This window comes from Peromyscus californicus, unplaced genomic scaffold, assembly GCF_007827085.1.
Source record: "Peromyscus californicus insignis strain IS unplaced genomic scaffold, ASM782708v3 Scaffold_10__1_contigs__length_136768540, whole genome shotgun sequence".
Lineage (NCBI taxonomy): Eukaryota > Metazoa > Chordata > Mammalia > Rodentia > Cricetidae > Peromyscus > Peromyscus californicus.
The window spans coordinates 20,439,501-20,455,925 of record NW_026294391.1 but is presented as its reverse complement, the minus strand read 5'-3'; the positions used below and the strand labels follow the sequence as shown (position 1 = coordinate 20,455,925).

Sequence of the window (16,425 nt, the reverse complement as noted above, 5' to 3'; positions counted from 1 at the left end):
ACATAATTTAAAAATATTGGACATGTATTTGTTCCCTAATGCTGCTGTGACAAATTACTACAGGAGGAGTAGGTTAAAACAACACAAATTTATTACCTTACAGTTTTACAAGTCAGGAGGGACTAATATCAAGGGTTTGGCACAGTGACATTCTCCCAAAGACAGAAATTCCAATTGAACATACATCTAATCTAAGATGGTCATAGTTATGTTGCGTAGGGTATTACCCCTTCCAGTTATGTGAGCATCAAGACTGTGATTGAAGTCTTTCTCCTAGTGTATAAATACAGAGAACTAAATGTGTGCAGAGGTCAGGGTGAAAATGTCACTAGAGTCACAGTGAAGGGCAGCTAAGGGAGCACATGAAAAGTCCTGATCTACAGAACTTGATCAGCTCGCCTCTGATAAAGTGAGAGTCTTGCCAGAGCAGAGACTCTCAGGGACTAGATAATGAATGTAAAAAGCAATTTGGCTGTCTCAACAGGATATGGGAATCCTAGGCTTATAGTGCTATACCAACCAATGTCTGAAGAGAGCTAATAGGACACAGCCTACTGTCTCTTATTGGAGAAAGGACCTTGAAATATGTGTTCTATATTTTTTTCTGTTTCCCCCAGATGCCCACAGCAGCAATGTACTGGATCACAGCCCCTTTGAGGGTTGTTTGCCCTCCCTTCCCTGCTTCATTTCTCCCCTACTTTCTCATGTTCTGGCATCACATTCTACATGATTAGCTTGCACTTGATTCTTTGTCTCAGCGTTTGCTATTGGGAAAGCCTAGATGGAGACAGTTCCCTCTTTGTATCAGCCCTAGCCTCTGTCACAGGAACACAAAGAGACTAAAACACTCCCCTGGTACCTGCCACTAGGGAGTATAATACCCACTTGCAGATGGACAAGTGACAGCCAGTAAAGGAAGTAAAGGAAATTAGAGACCTGAAATTTTCTAGGATTCAAGACACAACAATATATCCCTATGAAGGGCAGATATGGGGCTGCTCTTCCTATTTCCCCTTTACCCTATGCTCCATTCAACCCTAGATTTTTGCTAGCACACTTTAATATCTCTTGTCTTAATTCAACCTTAATCTTGGTTCATAGTCACAAATACTTTTAGTTCACACAAATATACAATGTTACGAAGTTTTAGAATGAGGCAAACAGGAAAATGATATATTCCTTGCCAGTGGTATGGACAAATGTTCCAATTGGGCAACCTCACCACCAACAAAGACACAAAATCCTGATTTATAGTGCCTACCAATTTCTATGATGTAAATATTACTGTTGTGGCTCATTGCAACCTAGTACTATGACATAAGATGGCTCACAGAACTCTTACATATTTAACTAGCTCTTGTGAACTGCTATAGCTGGCTTCGTCACACTACTGCCCAGCCTTCTAAGACTTCGTACTGGAAATAACTTCTCACTCTGGGTAGACAATTTGCTTGATTAAAGTGACTCCTGTGGAAGAACTAATTGAGTCCCACAGACTCACATATCAATACTGAGCAGGCAAATAGACCACTGGAAAGTCCTCCTTCACAGTCCTTTAGAGGCCTAGGCTGATACCAGAGCTTCTGTCTTCAACCCATGACTTCAAATGTCATTCTAGGTCCTCTCCATTCTTGCCCCAAAGAGGAAGGCTGTAAAGGATTACAACAGAGTTTGTGAGCATCAATTTTTGTTTCTATACCATCGATTAAAAACAGCACATGTGTACACCTATCTGCAAAGAAAGCTGGGAAATGTAGGGAATCTGTGAGCCCAGAAAGATGAGAAGAACATGGATTCAGTGAGTATGTACTTTCTCTGGCACAGTCATATTTGTATGGCACAGTGTTGATGCTGTGTAAGCTACTGTGTTCGGCAGGTTTTTGTGGATGGATGAATTCACATATTTTACAGATGAGCAAACAAAAGCTTACAGAGGCTCTGTGCTTTGCCCAAGGTTGCACAGCTAGCAAGTAGGAGAGTCTGGACTCAAAACCATGTCTGTCTTATAACAAAGTTCAAGTTCATCAATATATATAAGTTTCATCTAGTTTCACCTTTGTAAAGATGGGTACCAGAGACAATGTGACTTTAAGTCAGAGCCTTAATAAAGTCATTTGCCTTTGGCAAGGCTATTTCTCAGTCTTGTCTCTTCATACCTTTAGTCTCAAGAGAGGGAGTGAGGTGATTGATTTTGCAAATGAGCCTACTAACCCTAGTTGTCAGAAATGATGTAGTTTAGTGAATAGAGATTTATTTAACCTTTCTACAGTGAGTTAAAAGCCAATCTGAGAAATGTATTCATTTTGGAGGAATGAACCATGAGAATCCAAGGCCTCTGTAGAATATATTGGCTGGCACACATTGAAGGGAAATGGCACTTCTTAGCTCAAGCATAGGAGCGATGGAAGCATAAAACCAGAGCTTGGAAAGAAGAAAAAGAAAAAAGATTAACCAAAAGATCTTAGTGTTAATAGTTTTACAAAATACCAGTGCCTTGGAGCTATGCCTTGAGGTTCTGATTGAGTCATCTTGGGTACAGAAAGAGAGTTTGACGTCTTGACTCAGGGCAACTAAAAGGACCAGAAATAAGTTTGCCATCTTAAATTCTGGGGCCTTAATGATGGACTCTTCCGGGCACAGCATGTGGCTGCCAAGAACATTGCAGTCATTACAGGGTGCGAGAGTAGAAGTTGGCTAAGGTAGCTTGTGTGGGGGCTCTTAGGGAGGTTGGTACTAGCATGAACTATGTGAATGCACATAAAAAGCTTTCCTTTTATAAAACATCAATAAAGATGCTTATTAGTCCAATATCATTTATATTTTGCTTTTGACTCCTTGACCCTCTGAGAAAAGCCCTGGGAGGAGGGAAAGCCTCCCATCTCTAGCCTCTGAGAGACTCAGCTGGGCCTGAGAATTAAAATCACACAAAATGAGTTAAGAGGAGAAAAACATACGAATTTATTAAATACAGGTTTATGAGGTGTGAGGGGGTCAGTCATAAAGGAATGAAGACCCAAAGAAAGAGTCATTTACCAAATTCAATAAGAATTGTAAGTGGTGGAAAAGCATCTAAATTATGTGGGGAAGCTAAAGGAATTATTTTAATGAAGTCTATATAGAATTTTCCTAATTTCATCTTTTGTTGCTGATAATAAAAATATAATTCCTTTTCATATAAAAAAGATATCTCACCAGTTCTGGTGGCACAGACCTTTAATTCCAACTAATTGGAGGCCAAGGCAGAAAGATCACAAGTTCAAGGCCTGCCTAAGCTACAGAGTGAGTTCAAAGCCAACCTGAGAAACTTTTAACTTTTCAAGACCCTTTCTCAAATGAAAAATTTTAAAAGGACCTCCGGACATAGTTCAGTGAAAAAGCAATTGCCTGGCATGTGTAAGGCCCCAGGTTACAGTCTCAGAACTAAAAGAAGAAGAAGAAATAAAAAAAGGGCACCTTCACATGGGAATATCACCTCTTGCTTTTAAAAAATACAACAGAGTGAGTTTCTGAGGTCAATACCTCAGAATTGCATACTTTGTAGTGGCAGTTTCTTATTCCCTTCAGAGTCACATTGCAAACAGTGTCTATCTTTGAAACATCTGCATTGATGACCTGTGTCCATCTTAGATGTTGTGGTTCAAAATAATGTTTTGAGTCCGACCTGGAGCCCAGGATTGCACAGGCCTCTTTGGACCACAGAGCAGCTTGGGGAGTAGGCATCCGGTGACAGGGCCCGGCCGCAGGTGGAGGCACCGGATGATCTGAGGAGACTAGGATGCCTGAGACTTGACTTCTGTAGTGACTTGTGACGATGGTTCACTACTCTCAACACACCCTACAAAGTCATGCAAATCAAGAGGTTCAAATCTTTGTGTTCACTTTAAGAACACCTGTGAAACTGTCCAGGCCATCAAGGGTATGCATATCCAAAAATCCATCAAGTGCCTGAAAGATGTCACTTTGAAGAAGCAATATGTGCCGTGGTAAAATTGTGGAGTCGTAGATGCACCCAGGCCAAACAGTGGGGCTGGACACAGAATTGGTAGCCCAAAAAGAGTGCTGAAATTTTGCCGCACATGCTTAAAACTGCAGAGAGTAATACCAAACTTAAGGGTTTAGATGTAGATTCTCTAGTCATTGAACACATCCAGGTGAACAAAGCACCTAAGCACTCACAAACTTACAGAGCTCATGGCCGGATTAACCCATACATGAGCTCTCCCTGCCACATTGAGAAGATCCTCACTGAACAGGAACGAATTGTTCTGAAGCCAGAAGAGAAGGCTGCACAGAAGAAACTGGAGAGAGAGAGAGAGAGAGAGAGAGAGAGAGAGCATAAAATAAATGCAGATAAAAGTAAACAATAATAATGCTTTGGACTACTTCTCTGAAGTTGATGATTGAGTCTCTGGGAGTCCAACTATATTTTTTATCTTCATCAGCCTTGGTTTATTGGATGTACTTTTGAGTAGTTTTCTAGTAAAGCAGAATCAAATCTCTTAAAGTTCTTATAAAGAGGGGGGCATCTAATAACCAAATCCAGAAATACTGAAATTTAATCTTATTTCTATTCTCTCTCAACACTGAACACCAAAAGAACTTTCCAGTTAGTGGGGCTTTTTTTTTTTTTTTGCCTTTGATGTGACATTTTCAGTAAAGTCACTGGCATGGATTTCCTGAACACTTAGTCTCTATGGCATTTAGAGCCTGCCACACTTCCTCTACAGGTTGAGTTTGATCAAAGATACAGCAGGGCACAGAGCATCTTCAGGCTCCACTTTCATATTTATCCTTTGGAAGTTCAGGGTCTCAACTAAGGAATCACTCTCAGGCCACACAATACCAAGCCCATTTCATTTTCTTTTGGAATTTACTGTTTTATGTGATATTTCACATGATGGCAGATGGATCTCTTTGGGAAAAGTGAACCACATCTCCAGAAAACTCTGCCAAGATGATTCCTTGATTGATTGCAAAAGGTAACAGCTAAAGAACAGCCTTTCAGCATTTTATCCATTCTTTAAAACCCAGGATTGATAATCATTAATATATAAAATGCTAAAACTGACACCAAAAGCCAAGTTCCTTGCCCTTGAGAAACTCTTCAATTTGACCAAGAAAGCTGATGCCACTTTTGCACCCTCAGAACTCTCACATTAGGAATCAATATTCTGTATTAGCTCCAGGCTGAAGAAAGCAAATGGAAGCGCAAGTTGCCCCAACTGCTTTCCGGGACCGTGCTTTGGAACTTAAAATGAAGCTTCTATTTAAAGCAGGGCCTGCTCTTGTTAGGTCTTGGAGCCCAACAGGAATGTCAAAGTGCAGACTTGAAACCGTCAGGAGCTCACGTGGTCCTGCCCACTCTGGAAACAGCATGTGCTTTGCAGTTACATTCTCTAGGTCGGTAATTACACAACCAAAACCCAAATCAGATGATGTGATTTCACCCAACAACAGCCCCTTTGCGGAGCCTGTAATCATTGTTTATACTTTCCCATGTCAGTCTGCGGGAGTCCCCCCTCTCTGCTTTTTTTCTCCCATTGGCAGCTGCTGCTGTGACCTTTTGCTTGAAACAAACATTCTTTCCTGGGCACAGGCGGCTGTCCCCACACTCTGGGTGACCGATGTATGGCCTTGCATTATGTATGTCCCAGTGGGGTTTTTTATGATCAGTGGCAGTGCGCTGGACCAGGAGACTGGAGGAGGACTGAGGATGAAGTTGCATTCTTTCACCTCCATGTCATGCCGAGGTACCCTGTTCTCCCTTGTCCCCTTGATGAGTCTTGACTAACAATGCTTGCCTGGGTTCCCTCACAGGGACAATTTGGAGTTCATATTTCAATATGACTTCTGGGGCCTTTGAAGTCCCAGATGCAGGGGTAAAAGCACTGCAGTGATTAGGGGCCAGCCCTGTCAGAGAAGGGGATGGCTACACAGATGAATATGAAATGCAATTAAAAAAAAAAAAAAAGGAGCACCTGGGATCAAATTGAAGCAAAGAATGTGACTTTGGATATAAACAGATGGGGGCTCATTTAATCACAGAAGAATGTTCATCTTTACAAAATGTGTGATCCTAAAAACCCCAGAACATTAAAAATTCAAAAAGGAAACAAAACAAACAAATAACAACAAAACCTCCAACTCGAAAGTAGAGCAAGAGGATGCATGAATTCTTGCTGACACCTTCAGTGTAGCCTATGGACAATTAAGCCTACCGATGCTCATCCCAAGACATGGGTGAAGTGTGCGTGCGTGTGTGCATGTGTGTGTGTGTGTGTGTGTGTGTGTGTGTGTGTGTGCGCCCTGGCTTATCCTTCTCCAGACACTCCTGGACTATTGCTTTCCTCGACTCTTCTCACAATCACTCTACCCTTCTACACCTGGGGTTGATTTCCCAGTGGCAGGGCTTGTTTAAGCCATGCAGGTATAACTATCTACACGTATCTGTGTGCTTGTTTTAGCACCTTACCTCCACCAGAACTCATCTATCCCCTTTCTCATTCCCATAGGCCAGAGGGTGGCAAGCTATGGCAGCCTTAGAACTAATTGCCTTGATACTCACCGCACCTTCTCCCCCCACCCGCCACCCCCATCCTGGAGTGCTGAGATTACAGGTATGAGCCATCACAACTCATTGAATCCTCTGTGAATATCTAAATCAAGACTAGTATTTCACCAGGCATCATGAAGCACACCTATAATCTCAGCACTTGGGAAGCTGTGGGAGGATTTGTGGTTACTATGGTCATCACTCCCTCCTTTGGGAGGGAATCTTAGAGAATGTCTATCTCAGAGTTGGCAGTAAATTCTCATTTGGATGGCTTCTCAAATTTTATTCCACACACAAATCAGCTAGGTAGATAAGGTGAAGATTCAGCTCTGCAGACCAGGACACAGGTAGATTTTGCATTATGACCTTGCACTTCCTCTGATAGTATAGGCCTAATGGGGCATCATCTAAACTGTTGGCAGAATGAAAGGAGAAGTCCTTACTATATACATGATGCAATTACAGTCCACTCACGTGAACTCACTTTTCTCAGGGCACACAGATAGAAATTCTAGAAGAAACTAAAAAAGAGACTTCCTGAGCTCCCATGTTCCCACCACCAATTAGTGAACTACAAAAACTACTTGTCATCTGATATATTAGATCATCCCACCGAATGATGTTTATCCTGCAGGAGCTGTGAGCAACCCTCTGTACCTTACACAGACTTGCTCTCTCCCCCAACCTCTTTAATAACCCATGGAAATATCTGCCCTGGGCAACAACTGGGCTTGGCAACTCTCTGGAGAAAGTTCCTTGTTGATCCTGTAAACCACCCAGGAGCCATTCCTAAAAATGGCTTTCTGGTAACAGACTGAAGTTTGAGAAATGGCAGGAAAAGAAACCTGTTCATCAAAAGGGAATGAGCTCCAATTTGTGTTTGCATTTGTATCAGCTAGAAACAGGTGGAAGTCTTGAGAATGTGAGCTTTTGAAATGAGCATGGAGCACCTCAGAAGGAAGGAATGTTCTATCAAGCAAGCGTCCTCTGGACCCAACCCATCAGGCAGCCTGTGTACTGAGAATTTATGGATGTGTTTTCAATTTCTCTGACAGAATCTGTTTAGATTGAGGACGGCTGTTTAATCTTTGAAATAATGTGTTCCATAACAAATGCTGGAATCACATATAAATTGCTCCCTTCATTCTGTGAGCCAAACCCTGACTAAAGGGGTTTGGAAATCCCCACAAGGTGCTCTTTGCTTATTGCTCATTCAGAAAGAAAAAAAAAACATTTCTTTAATGAAATGTAATGTTGAGGAACTGCCAAAAATAGAAGCTCCCTATCTGCCTCCACATAGCTTCTTTCTAGCCAATTAACTACCAATGAACTGAGAAGAGCCACAAGCATAGGCATGCCAGCACTGTGCACATGGCCCCAGGCAGAGATGGAAGTTTCTGGTCCTGACTCAATCTACAAAAATCCAGGAACCCAATGCATGACCCAGACATTTGTGAGGCCACTATGGCTGAGTTCCCAGAAGTAATACTTAGAGGTTGTCACCTTTGGGACAAATCCTGTTTGTTCGTTATCACTCTTTAGTTTTTAACTACATCGTGTTAAAGACAAGTATCTAATGCCTTCAAAAGTCTATTTTTTCATGAATTCTACTAACAGACTTATTTCTACATTAACACTGTGCTGGAGAGTTTTTTTTCTTTGCTAGTGGGTATCAAGTTTTACATTGTTTGAAAATAAAGCAACTTGCACACATTCTTGCTTATCATGAGATCTTGTTTCAAATTTCAAATTGATCAATATATGATCCATTCATGTTAGTGATTTTTCTCCTTAAGCTAATATAAAGCTATAGAAAAATGAAAATTTCTTTTGTTTCCTTTTCTATAACTTCTCCCCCATGAACTTGGAATCAACAAAGAAACAATTTTGAAAACTCTTAAGAGGTGTGTATTTTGGAATTTTTGTTGGTTTGTGAGGAGGTGTTTGTTTTGTTTCATTGTAAAACTAATAACAGGAGCTGGAAAGAGAAAGAATTGGCTAGCCCAATCTGGGTTTACATTGGCAAGTGTCTTATTATCAAAGTAGTGTGTGTGTGTGTGTGTGTGTGTGTGTGTGTGTGTGTGTGTGTGCATGTGTGTGTGTTCTTTACCAACTCTAAATGAATTTCCAATTGAAGATAATGAGAAGGCTTCATAATGGAAGAAAATAATAGTCATATTTGCATGACTATGTTCTATGCCAAAATTTTATAGTAGTTCTTACATTTAATTCTCACAGGCATGCTAATGGGTGAAGGATCTATCTCAATTTAAAGAAATGGGGAAAACCAGGCTCTAAGACAGTGGTACTCAACCTTCCTAAACTGCAACTATTTGTGGTGACCCCCAACTATAAAACTATTTTCATTGCTGCTTCATAACTGTGATTTTACTAATGTAAATATCTGATATGCAAATCCAAGGGGGTCACGACCCACAGATTGAGAACCACCACTCTAAGACATTTGATAAGGTTGAAAATGTCACTCAGCTAGGTCTTGATGGAGCTCGAATTCAAGTGTAGTCCTGTAGGCACCTCACATTTATGTAACTTTCTGAACGCCCAATATGGCATGGCTTTAAGTATCACTGATACACCAATGACCTGATTTCCATTTCTAACCCTATGGATTCCTCTGAATTTTGTACTTGAAAGCTTAACATTGGTTTCACCATCAACATTTCCATATGAATGTGGGCGGCCCAAAACAGCTTGACCACACGGCTGCCATGGCAGGCTTAAGGGCCCAGACACAGCTGCTGTGACAGGCCTACTGGTAGGCAACACCTGGATCCAGGAAAAACCATAAGCTGACACCACCCAGGAATCTGCCCAGGGATGGGCCAGCATCTAAGAGGAAGTACTTGATATCCCAAACATTCCAATCATTAGGATTAGATAAGATTGCCAGATGTCCCTGAGCCTAGCACAGACCTATTTCCCTTTTTTACTAAGATACCCCTAGACAAATGCCAGTCAATCAGGGTCCTGGACCCTGGAAATCTTCTCACCCCAACCTCTGCTATGGTTAAAAACCCTACCCCTTCCAAGCTCAGGACTCTCTGCTCTCACTGCTACACTGCATTGGACAGACAAAGAGACCAAGCTCGAGCTTGAATAAAGGCTCTTTGCTTTTACATATGGGATTTGGTCACCAAGGTGTTCTTTTGGGGGGTCCCCATGATCTTGGCAGAACAATGAAGCTCCTTGTCTCATCTAGCCCATCAGTCAATATAGCCAGTCTACCAGGAAGCTTGCTGGCTCTTCCATTGTGAAGGCAATATGAAGGCCTAAACTTGACTTTACAGACTCCTTCTTAGGGAAGGGCCACCATCTTAGACCACCTGGTGACTAGAGGCTGTACTCAGTTCCAGGAAGAATCTCAGGAATGTGCCATGACAACTAGAACAGATACAGGGCAGTAAAGTTTAACAAGATCCAGATGCTCCTGCAGACATTCTGTCTGCAATTTATGGCCCTTGAAGATATCCAGATAATCCTGTCAGCAGGTTATGGCTCTCCGCCAAAAGTCTAACCCAATAGTTTCAAATGTGGTTTTGTGCTGAAAGTCTAGACCAATAGTTTCAAAAAAAATCACCTTGCCCCATATCCCTTTTACCAAATCCCCCAAACCACCAAGGCATGTAATTCCTGGCTTGTGGTTTTTTCCTTTAAAACCCTCCAATCTCTGAGCCCTGGGCTGCTGCATTTCCCTTCATCTGCTGGGTGGTGGCCCAGGTTCGAACCTGACAATAAAAAGACTCCTATGTGCTTGCATCAGAAACCAGCTCTTTGGTGGTCTCTGGGGTTTTGTGACATGGGTACAACACCTTAGCAATCAAGCCTTTATTCATGAACTTGACTAGAGCAAGCTTCCACACTTGTTCATCTAGCCAGACTCCTGACCTCCTGACTCACTGTCCAACAGCCAGAATGGTTTGTGAGCAGCACAAATTAAATTATGTCACTCCTTCAAACCATGAGTCTTTACCTGGTCCTTCAAGATCCTGAGATATCTATTAATGTATGTTCTCTCTCCAAAAAGAAACAGACTTCAAACATGTCTGCTGCTGCCCCAACCTCTACCACATCTGTAGCCATTTGCCCTGGACGGGACCACAGCAGGCTAGGCCACCTTCTATCTTAGGACAGTTGCACCTGATGTTCTTCCCCAAACTGTTTTCCTCCCAATCAGAAGAAAACTACTTTCACTGCAGATATTGATTAACACCCCTTCTGAGTATTTCTTTGGCCCTTCCTCCTCTTTTTCAATTTTCTTTCAAGTTTTCATTAAAAAAATAGAGAGAGAGATGGTAGGGGAGGACATAGTGCAAGCCCTTCTGTTTTCCACTTTCATTAAAATAAAGAATGCCAAGCTGTACTTCCTAGTCTCCAACACAGAATAGACACACAGATGGCCTGGGGAAAATGATCCTGCCCCATTCTTGGAAATTTAAAGGCCCAGTCTGAATTTTGAGTTAGTCATTGTCCACTCTGCCAAGAACAAGGGATTTTAAATCCAACCACATTGGCATCAGAATCTGCACAACAATCTTGCAAAGCAGGTCTTTCCTGTGGCTGGGTGTGTCAGCAACCATCACCAGGAGGTCTCAAGAATGCCTTTTGGGAAGAAATGTGCAGTGAAATCACCTCTCTTCCACTTACAACATGCTTGTTGAGAATTGTGTGTGTTTTCTTTTTAAAAACAGAGTTCAAACATTTAATTTTTAATAAGGTACCAATGCTTACACAGTGTTACAATTTAAACAAAAATAACACATTACTATGTGGTTGTTGCAAGACCAAATGTGAACATATCCCATAAAATCACACATAGGCTCATTTCCAGCACACCTAACATGGCAAATAAATAGTTATTATGCTGGTAAAATGGGATCTGGTTATTATTTCCCAAGTCAGATATACTGGCTCTGTGCTCATGTAAATCATTTCAAAGGTTAGAAGCTGAGTCTGATAAACCACTGCCCAAATCCAAAAGGTGGAATATTGCAATTACATAAGGATTCCATCATTCTCCTTTATGAGTTTCTCATCATCTCTAGCACAGCATCTGATAATGAATACTAAGCAGAATATACACATGTTTATAACTTAAAGTAACCCATTCTCGCCTAAATGGAACAAATCATTCTCAAATGTCTAGTTTCGGTGACTTAGTAGGCTCAAAATGTATGTTTACACCTTCTCCTTGGAAAGGCCTTTGGGAAGGACAAAGTAGAGAACTGTTCTTTGGAACAGTGAGGGCTGAATACTTGAAGATTTCCTTTTGGCACATTTGCCTATCCCTAAAAGCCAGAGGAATATCTACATTCCCATGAAATGCACTGAAAAACATCAAGAATAAATCCACATGTCTTTGGGGTGGGGTTAGCCATTCTTTGGTGTTCTATAACCCATTTCCTTAGTAACAGAGAGGGAATGCAAGAAATAGGTGGTGTGTCTCATCAGAAAACACCTTCTCCATTGTACTTTCAGTTTTGTTTGGTTTTTGTATGAAGAATGGATTCAGAAAGACTCCAGAATGTTTTACAGATGCCTGAAGATTTTGGTTCTGGAAAGGGGGAGGAGCATTACTGGGAAAGACGTTTATTTCACCTCCATGTCCCAGTTTTTATCAGACCACCAAGGGGATGGGAACTTAATATTGGGATACAGCAAATACCCTCAGAGTTCCTACTGGAAGCTTTCCTAAGAGTAACAAAGGGAGTCTGAGGTGGTGGTGCATGCCTTTAGTCCCAGCATTCCGGAGACAGAAGCAGGTGGGTCTCTGTGAGTTTGAGGCCAGCCTGGTCTACAGAGAGTTCCAGGACAGGCAGGGCTACACAGAGAAACCCTGTCTCAACCCCCATCCCCACCAAAGGGAAAAAAAAGTGACAAAGAGGAGGGCATTGAGTTCCCAAGGGAGCTTATTCAATGGTAAATGATAGCTTGAGAGATGGGCTCCCTGGGAAGAAGGCAGTCTCCACAGCACACTACCCATCCTTGACCTTAACCTGCCTGTCTAACCACAGCTTTGATCCTCAATCCCACATTAGAGGATCAATTTGCAAGTGAAAAGAAGACTGGCTTATTTCAGTCCAGTCACACTTTCAATTATTTCACCATCTCCATGGTAAGCACTAGGAGAAATACACAATGCTTTCAATTTCCGCTTGGTAACTTTGGCCAAGAGTAAACTGATTCCCTAGTCTTCCTCCACGGACTCTGCTAGGTTAGAGGGGAATTATGTGTTTTTGCTGACCTTTGGTGATACTTCCACTGTTGTGCATTGTTTTTTTAAGCTACCTGTTTCACACACACACACACACACACACACACACACACAGGGGTTGGGGGGCTCATGGATTATAGAAGGCTTGGCTATGACTAATTAATACTCTTCCATTACAGACCAACTCTGAGGGGAACCACTTGGGCAAAAAAGGGGAGCCACATGAAGTAATCTTTCACACTTAGAATTTACAGTCCAGGAGAATTCAGCTTCATTTATAAATGTTCCATGCAAAACCTAATAACAACCCTAACATTAGGATCTACTACTTAATATTTACATGCTATGAATGAGACAATGAACTTCATTCTCAAACCAAGGCTTAAAATCACTACTATTACCTGGATATTTTCACACTGATGTGCCTACTTAGTATTATTTCAGAGGGAGACAATTAGTTACAGAAACAAATAGCTGGAACTGTAGTATTCCTTAATTGTCAGCATGATCTGACTTAAAAGGCTTTCTTTTCAGAATATATATTTCTTGTAACAATGAGAAGATTCACAGAAACCCACTTGTAGTTAGGGTTTATTCAAAATTAAAATTCCTATTAGACCTGAGAAATGGACTCGGCTTAGGAATTAATTTTTCTCTCAAATGTGCAAAAATGGGTAAGATGCAAAAAGGTTATAAGAATGCTTGGAGGGATGTTTGGAAGGATTGTCAAGTATGAGAGAGTAAAAAAGACACAAAAGACAATGGTAGGGACATGATGATGGAATTTAATATGACAGATACACTCCCCTCCCCAAACCCAATCCTCCTCACCTATTAAGAGAATCTAATTGTCATTCAGAAAGTAATGTGTCTAGCTAAAATTTTTCTTTCTAGACTCACATATATCTAGGAGGACAAGACATGTGACAAAATTCCAGCCAATGGTTGTATGCTGAGCATCTCTAGCAAAGCTTATCTTTCCCAGATACACACACTTTATCTTGTTACTCGCCTCTTTCTCCCTCTTCCCACACAGTAAATAGACATCACACCTGGCATCTGGGCAACATTTTTACAACTATGAGGCAGTAAGCCAAAGGGCAGAGGATAAGAGAAGCGAAAATGAAATGCCAGAAGAATTAGGATCTCTGGAAATAGCATGGAGACAGTCCTGGAGTGACCATCTCCTAGGTTTCTTACTCAGACTGTCAATTGTGCTTTCTGCTACACACAGCCAAGTGCACATGCACCTGATACATCCACATCCAATGACAATAAGATTGAAAAGAATGATGATGACTGAGGGAAAGGTGGGGGGCAAAGATGAAGTGAAATGGCAAATGACATAAATCTTACAGAGATCATGCAATGGACCTAAAACACTAATTCCTTCCTGCAGAAAAGACAGAAGTGCTGACTAAAAGAATAAAAGTGTCATTAAGATCAAATACAAAGAGACCCAATGCTTCAATTGGCTGTATAAAATGTAACTCTGTCCTATGCTGTGATTGCTATTATGAAAGTACATGCTTAGGCATTAAAACTGGACATTTTATATCCTACAGAGAAGAGAATGGAAGAGATTTAGAATCAATTTACTATTTCTTTTGTAATTCATTTGGAGGAGTTCCCACTGAGAACTCATATGCTTCACCCTAATCATGGCTCTGTCTGAAAGACCTGAGAAGAAAGTTAAGTAGAAACACTGGGTAGCTGGTTTTTGAGTATTACACATGCTACTTAGAAACCAAAACACACTATAGCAATCTGGGAGCACACAGGCAATAATCCATGGCAGAGGCTGGACTGGTCTATATATCAAATGTACAAGTAACTGCATAAATAAATGAAGTCGATGCTTTGGAGTTGCAAATCAGTGATGAGGCAAGTGTCCCCTCAAAGTAAGAATGTGTCCCCTTATATGAGAGGAATGTCCACACAGTACTACATGTTCCAAAAGTTCACTGTCCAGTCTCAAGGTATTGGTCTCTTGTAGGAGAAGTAGTTTCTTCATGCTCACTATGGTGGGCACCACTGATACTGGTTCAGACTGATAAAGAAGCAAAACAACGGGCTTGAGAAGAAAAGCAAGATAAGAGATGGTCATAAATAGACCCATCAGGGTCTGCTTGTAGCTTTCACTGTATCCAACTTTAATTTTCTTTTCTCTTCCAACACAGTAAGTGCAATATCTTCCCTATGATTTCTTAACATAATAGCAAAATTTTAGGAACCAATACATAATAGTGGCATGCTGATACCCCTCTTTGTCTTTTGGACTCAAAGTTTCACATGTACTCCAAAATTACAAATATCAACCTTGAGTGAAGGGACCGCGATTTCTGGTGTTCCACATTCTCATATAATTTATGTCATTTACACTCTTCCACATGCCCCCAAAGCAGTTAGTAAACTCATTAAGAAACACGGCTTGGAAATTATAAGTGGTTAATTACAAAATGCCTACTAATTTGTGGTTTTGCCTTTTTAAAAAAAGTTTCATCCTTCTCCCCCTTCTTTCAAACAAGGCTTTCATTTCTGCTGCCCTCAGCACATGGTCTTCCACTGGAATCATAATGTATCATTTGATTATTTCTTTAAAAATTATGTAGTTATTGGTCTTCTCAAAATAACTGCCGCCTTATTGCTAATTAAACATGATGGATTCAGGGTCCTGGTTTGCCATCTGGGCCATGTGTCTCAGAACATCCTTTTTTGTGATGATCCCAAGAAGTCTCCTGGAGTGGAAACAAAACAGAAAAAAAGAAGTCAGCCTGACAGAAGAGACTTGTGACCAGGCTCAGGGACAGGCAACATTTCCTAGCTTCCTTATGGTTAAGCAGGACCAATAGAATGAGCTCCAGGCAGCGGCCTGTGTGCAAAGATGACAGGTGCCTCTCTCAGGTCTCCTGTGTAGTTCTTCTCTCTTCCACTCTCCTCACCTGGCATCCAGGGACAAGAGAGCCAGGGAAGGACTCTGAAGCACAGAAAACTGATTCATAAGCCACAAGATTCAAAGATATGGATCCCTGAATAGCTGGAGAAGAGCCTGTACCTGCAACCTACATAGTATGTAATAGGTGAGAAAAATGACTCTTCTCTTTGCTTGTATGTTTTGAGACAGAGGTTCCATATACAGCCCATGCCTGGAACTTGTAGTCCAGGTCAGATTCAAACTTTTGATCTTCCTGCCTCAGCATTGCAAGTGTAAGATTATAAGTATGTATCATTATACTTAGTATAAAAAAATAGTTGTTATTAAGCCACTGATATCAGAAGCTTGTTTTTGACACAAGCTGTGAACCTACAGTGAATAATACAATGCCTTCAATTTTAAGATTTTAATCAATTTATAAAGGGCTGTTAAAGTTATTGTCACAACCTGACCACACCATAGAAAATCCAAATATAAGGGTTTTCTTAGTATAAGAAATTAATGTAGACATGGAAGTATATGCCTATTAATATTAGCACTAAGTAAGCAGAGACAAGAAGAGTATCATGTGTTTGAGGTTAGCCTGACCTACATAGGGAGCTCCAGGAAAGTCTGGGATACAAAGTAAGATTGTATCAAAAGAAATTATTCTACTTTTAATTTCATGTTACTGGATGGGGAAAGTACAATGTACACTTCTGGCCA

At 41.1% G+C, this 16,425-nt stretch overlaps 1 protein-coding gene and 1 pseudogene across 2 annotated transcripts in view; one reads left to right on the top strand and one right to left on the bottom strand.

Moving 5' to 3' along the window:
- The first annotated feature begins 2,620 nt into the window (after nucleotides 1-2,620).
- Nucleotides 2,621-13,875, top strand: LOC128113960 (60S ribosomal protein L17-like; annotated as a pseudogene).
- Clcn4 (chloride voltage-gated channel 4) overlaps nucleotides 13,551-16,425 on the bottom strand; it is a 67,449-nt gene continuing 64,574 nt past the window's right edge. For both annotated transcript variants that reach the window (XM_052712492.1, XM_052712576.1), the window contains exon 13: nucleotides 13,551-15,523. In XM_052712492.1, coding sequence (XP_052568452.1) covers nucleotides 15,433-15,523 — 91 coding nt within the window. In that variant the 3' untranslated portion in view covers nucleotides 13,551-15,432. The remainder of the gene's footprint in view (nucleotides 15,524-16,425) is intronic.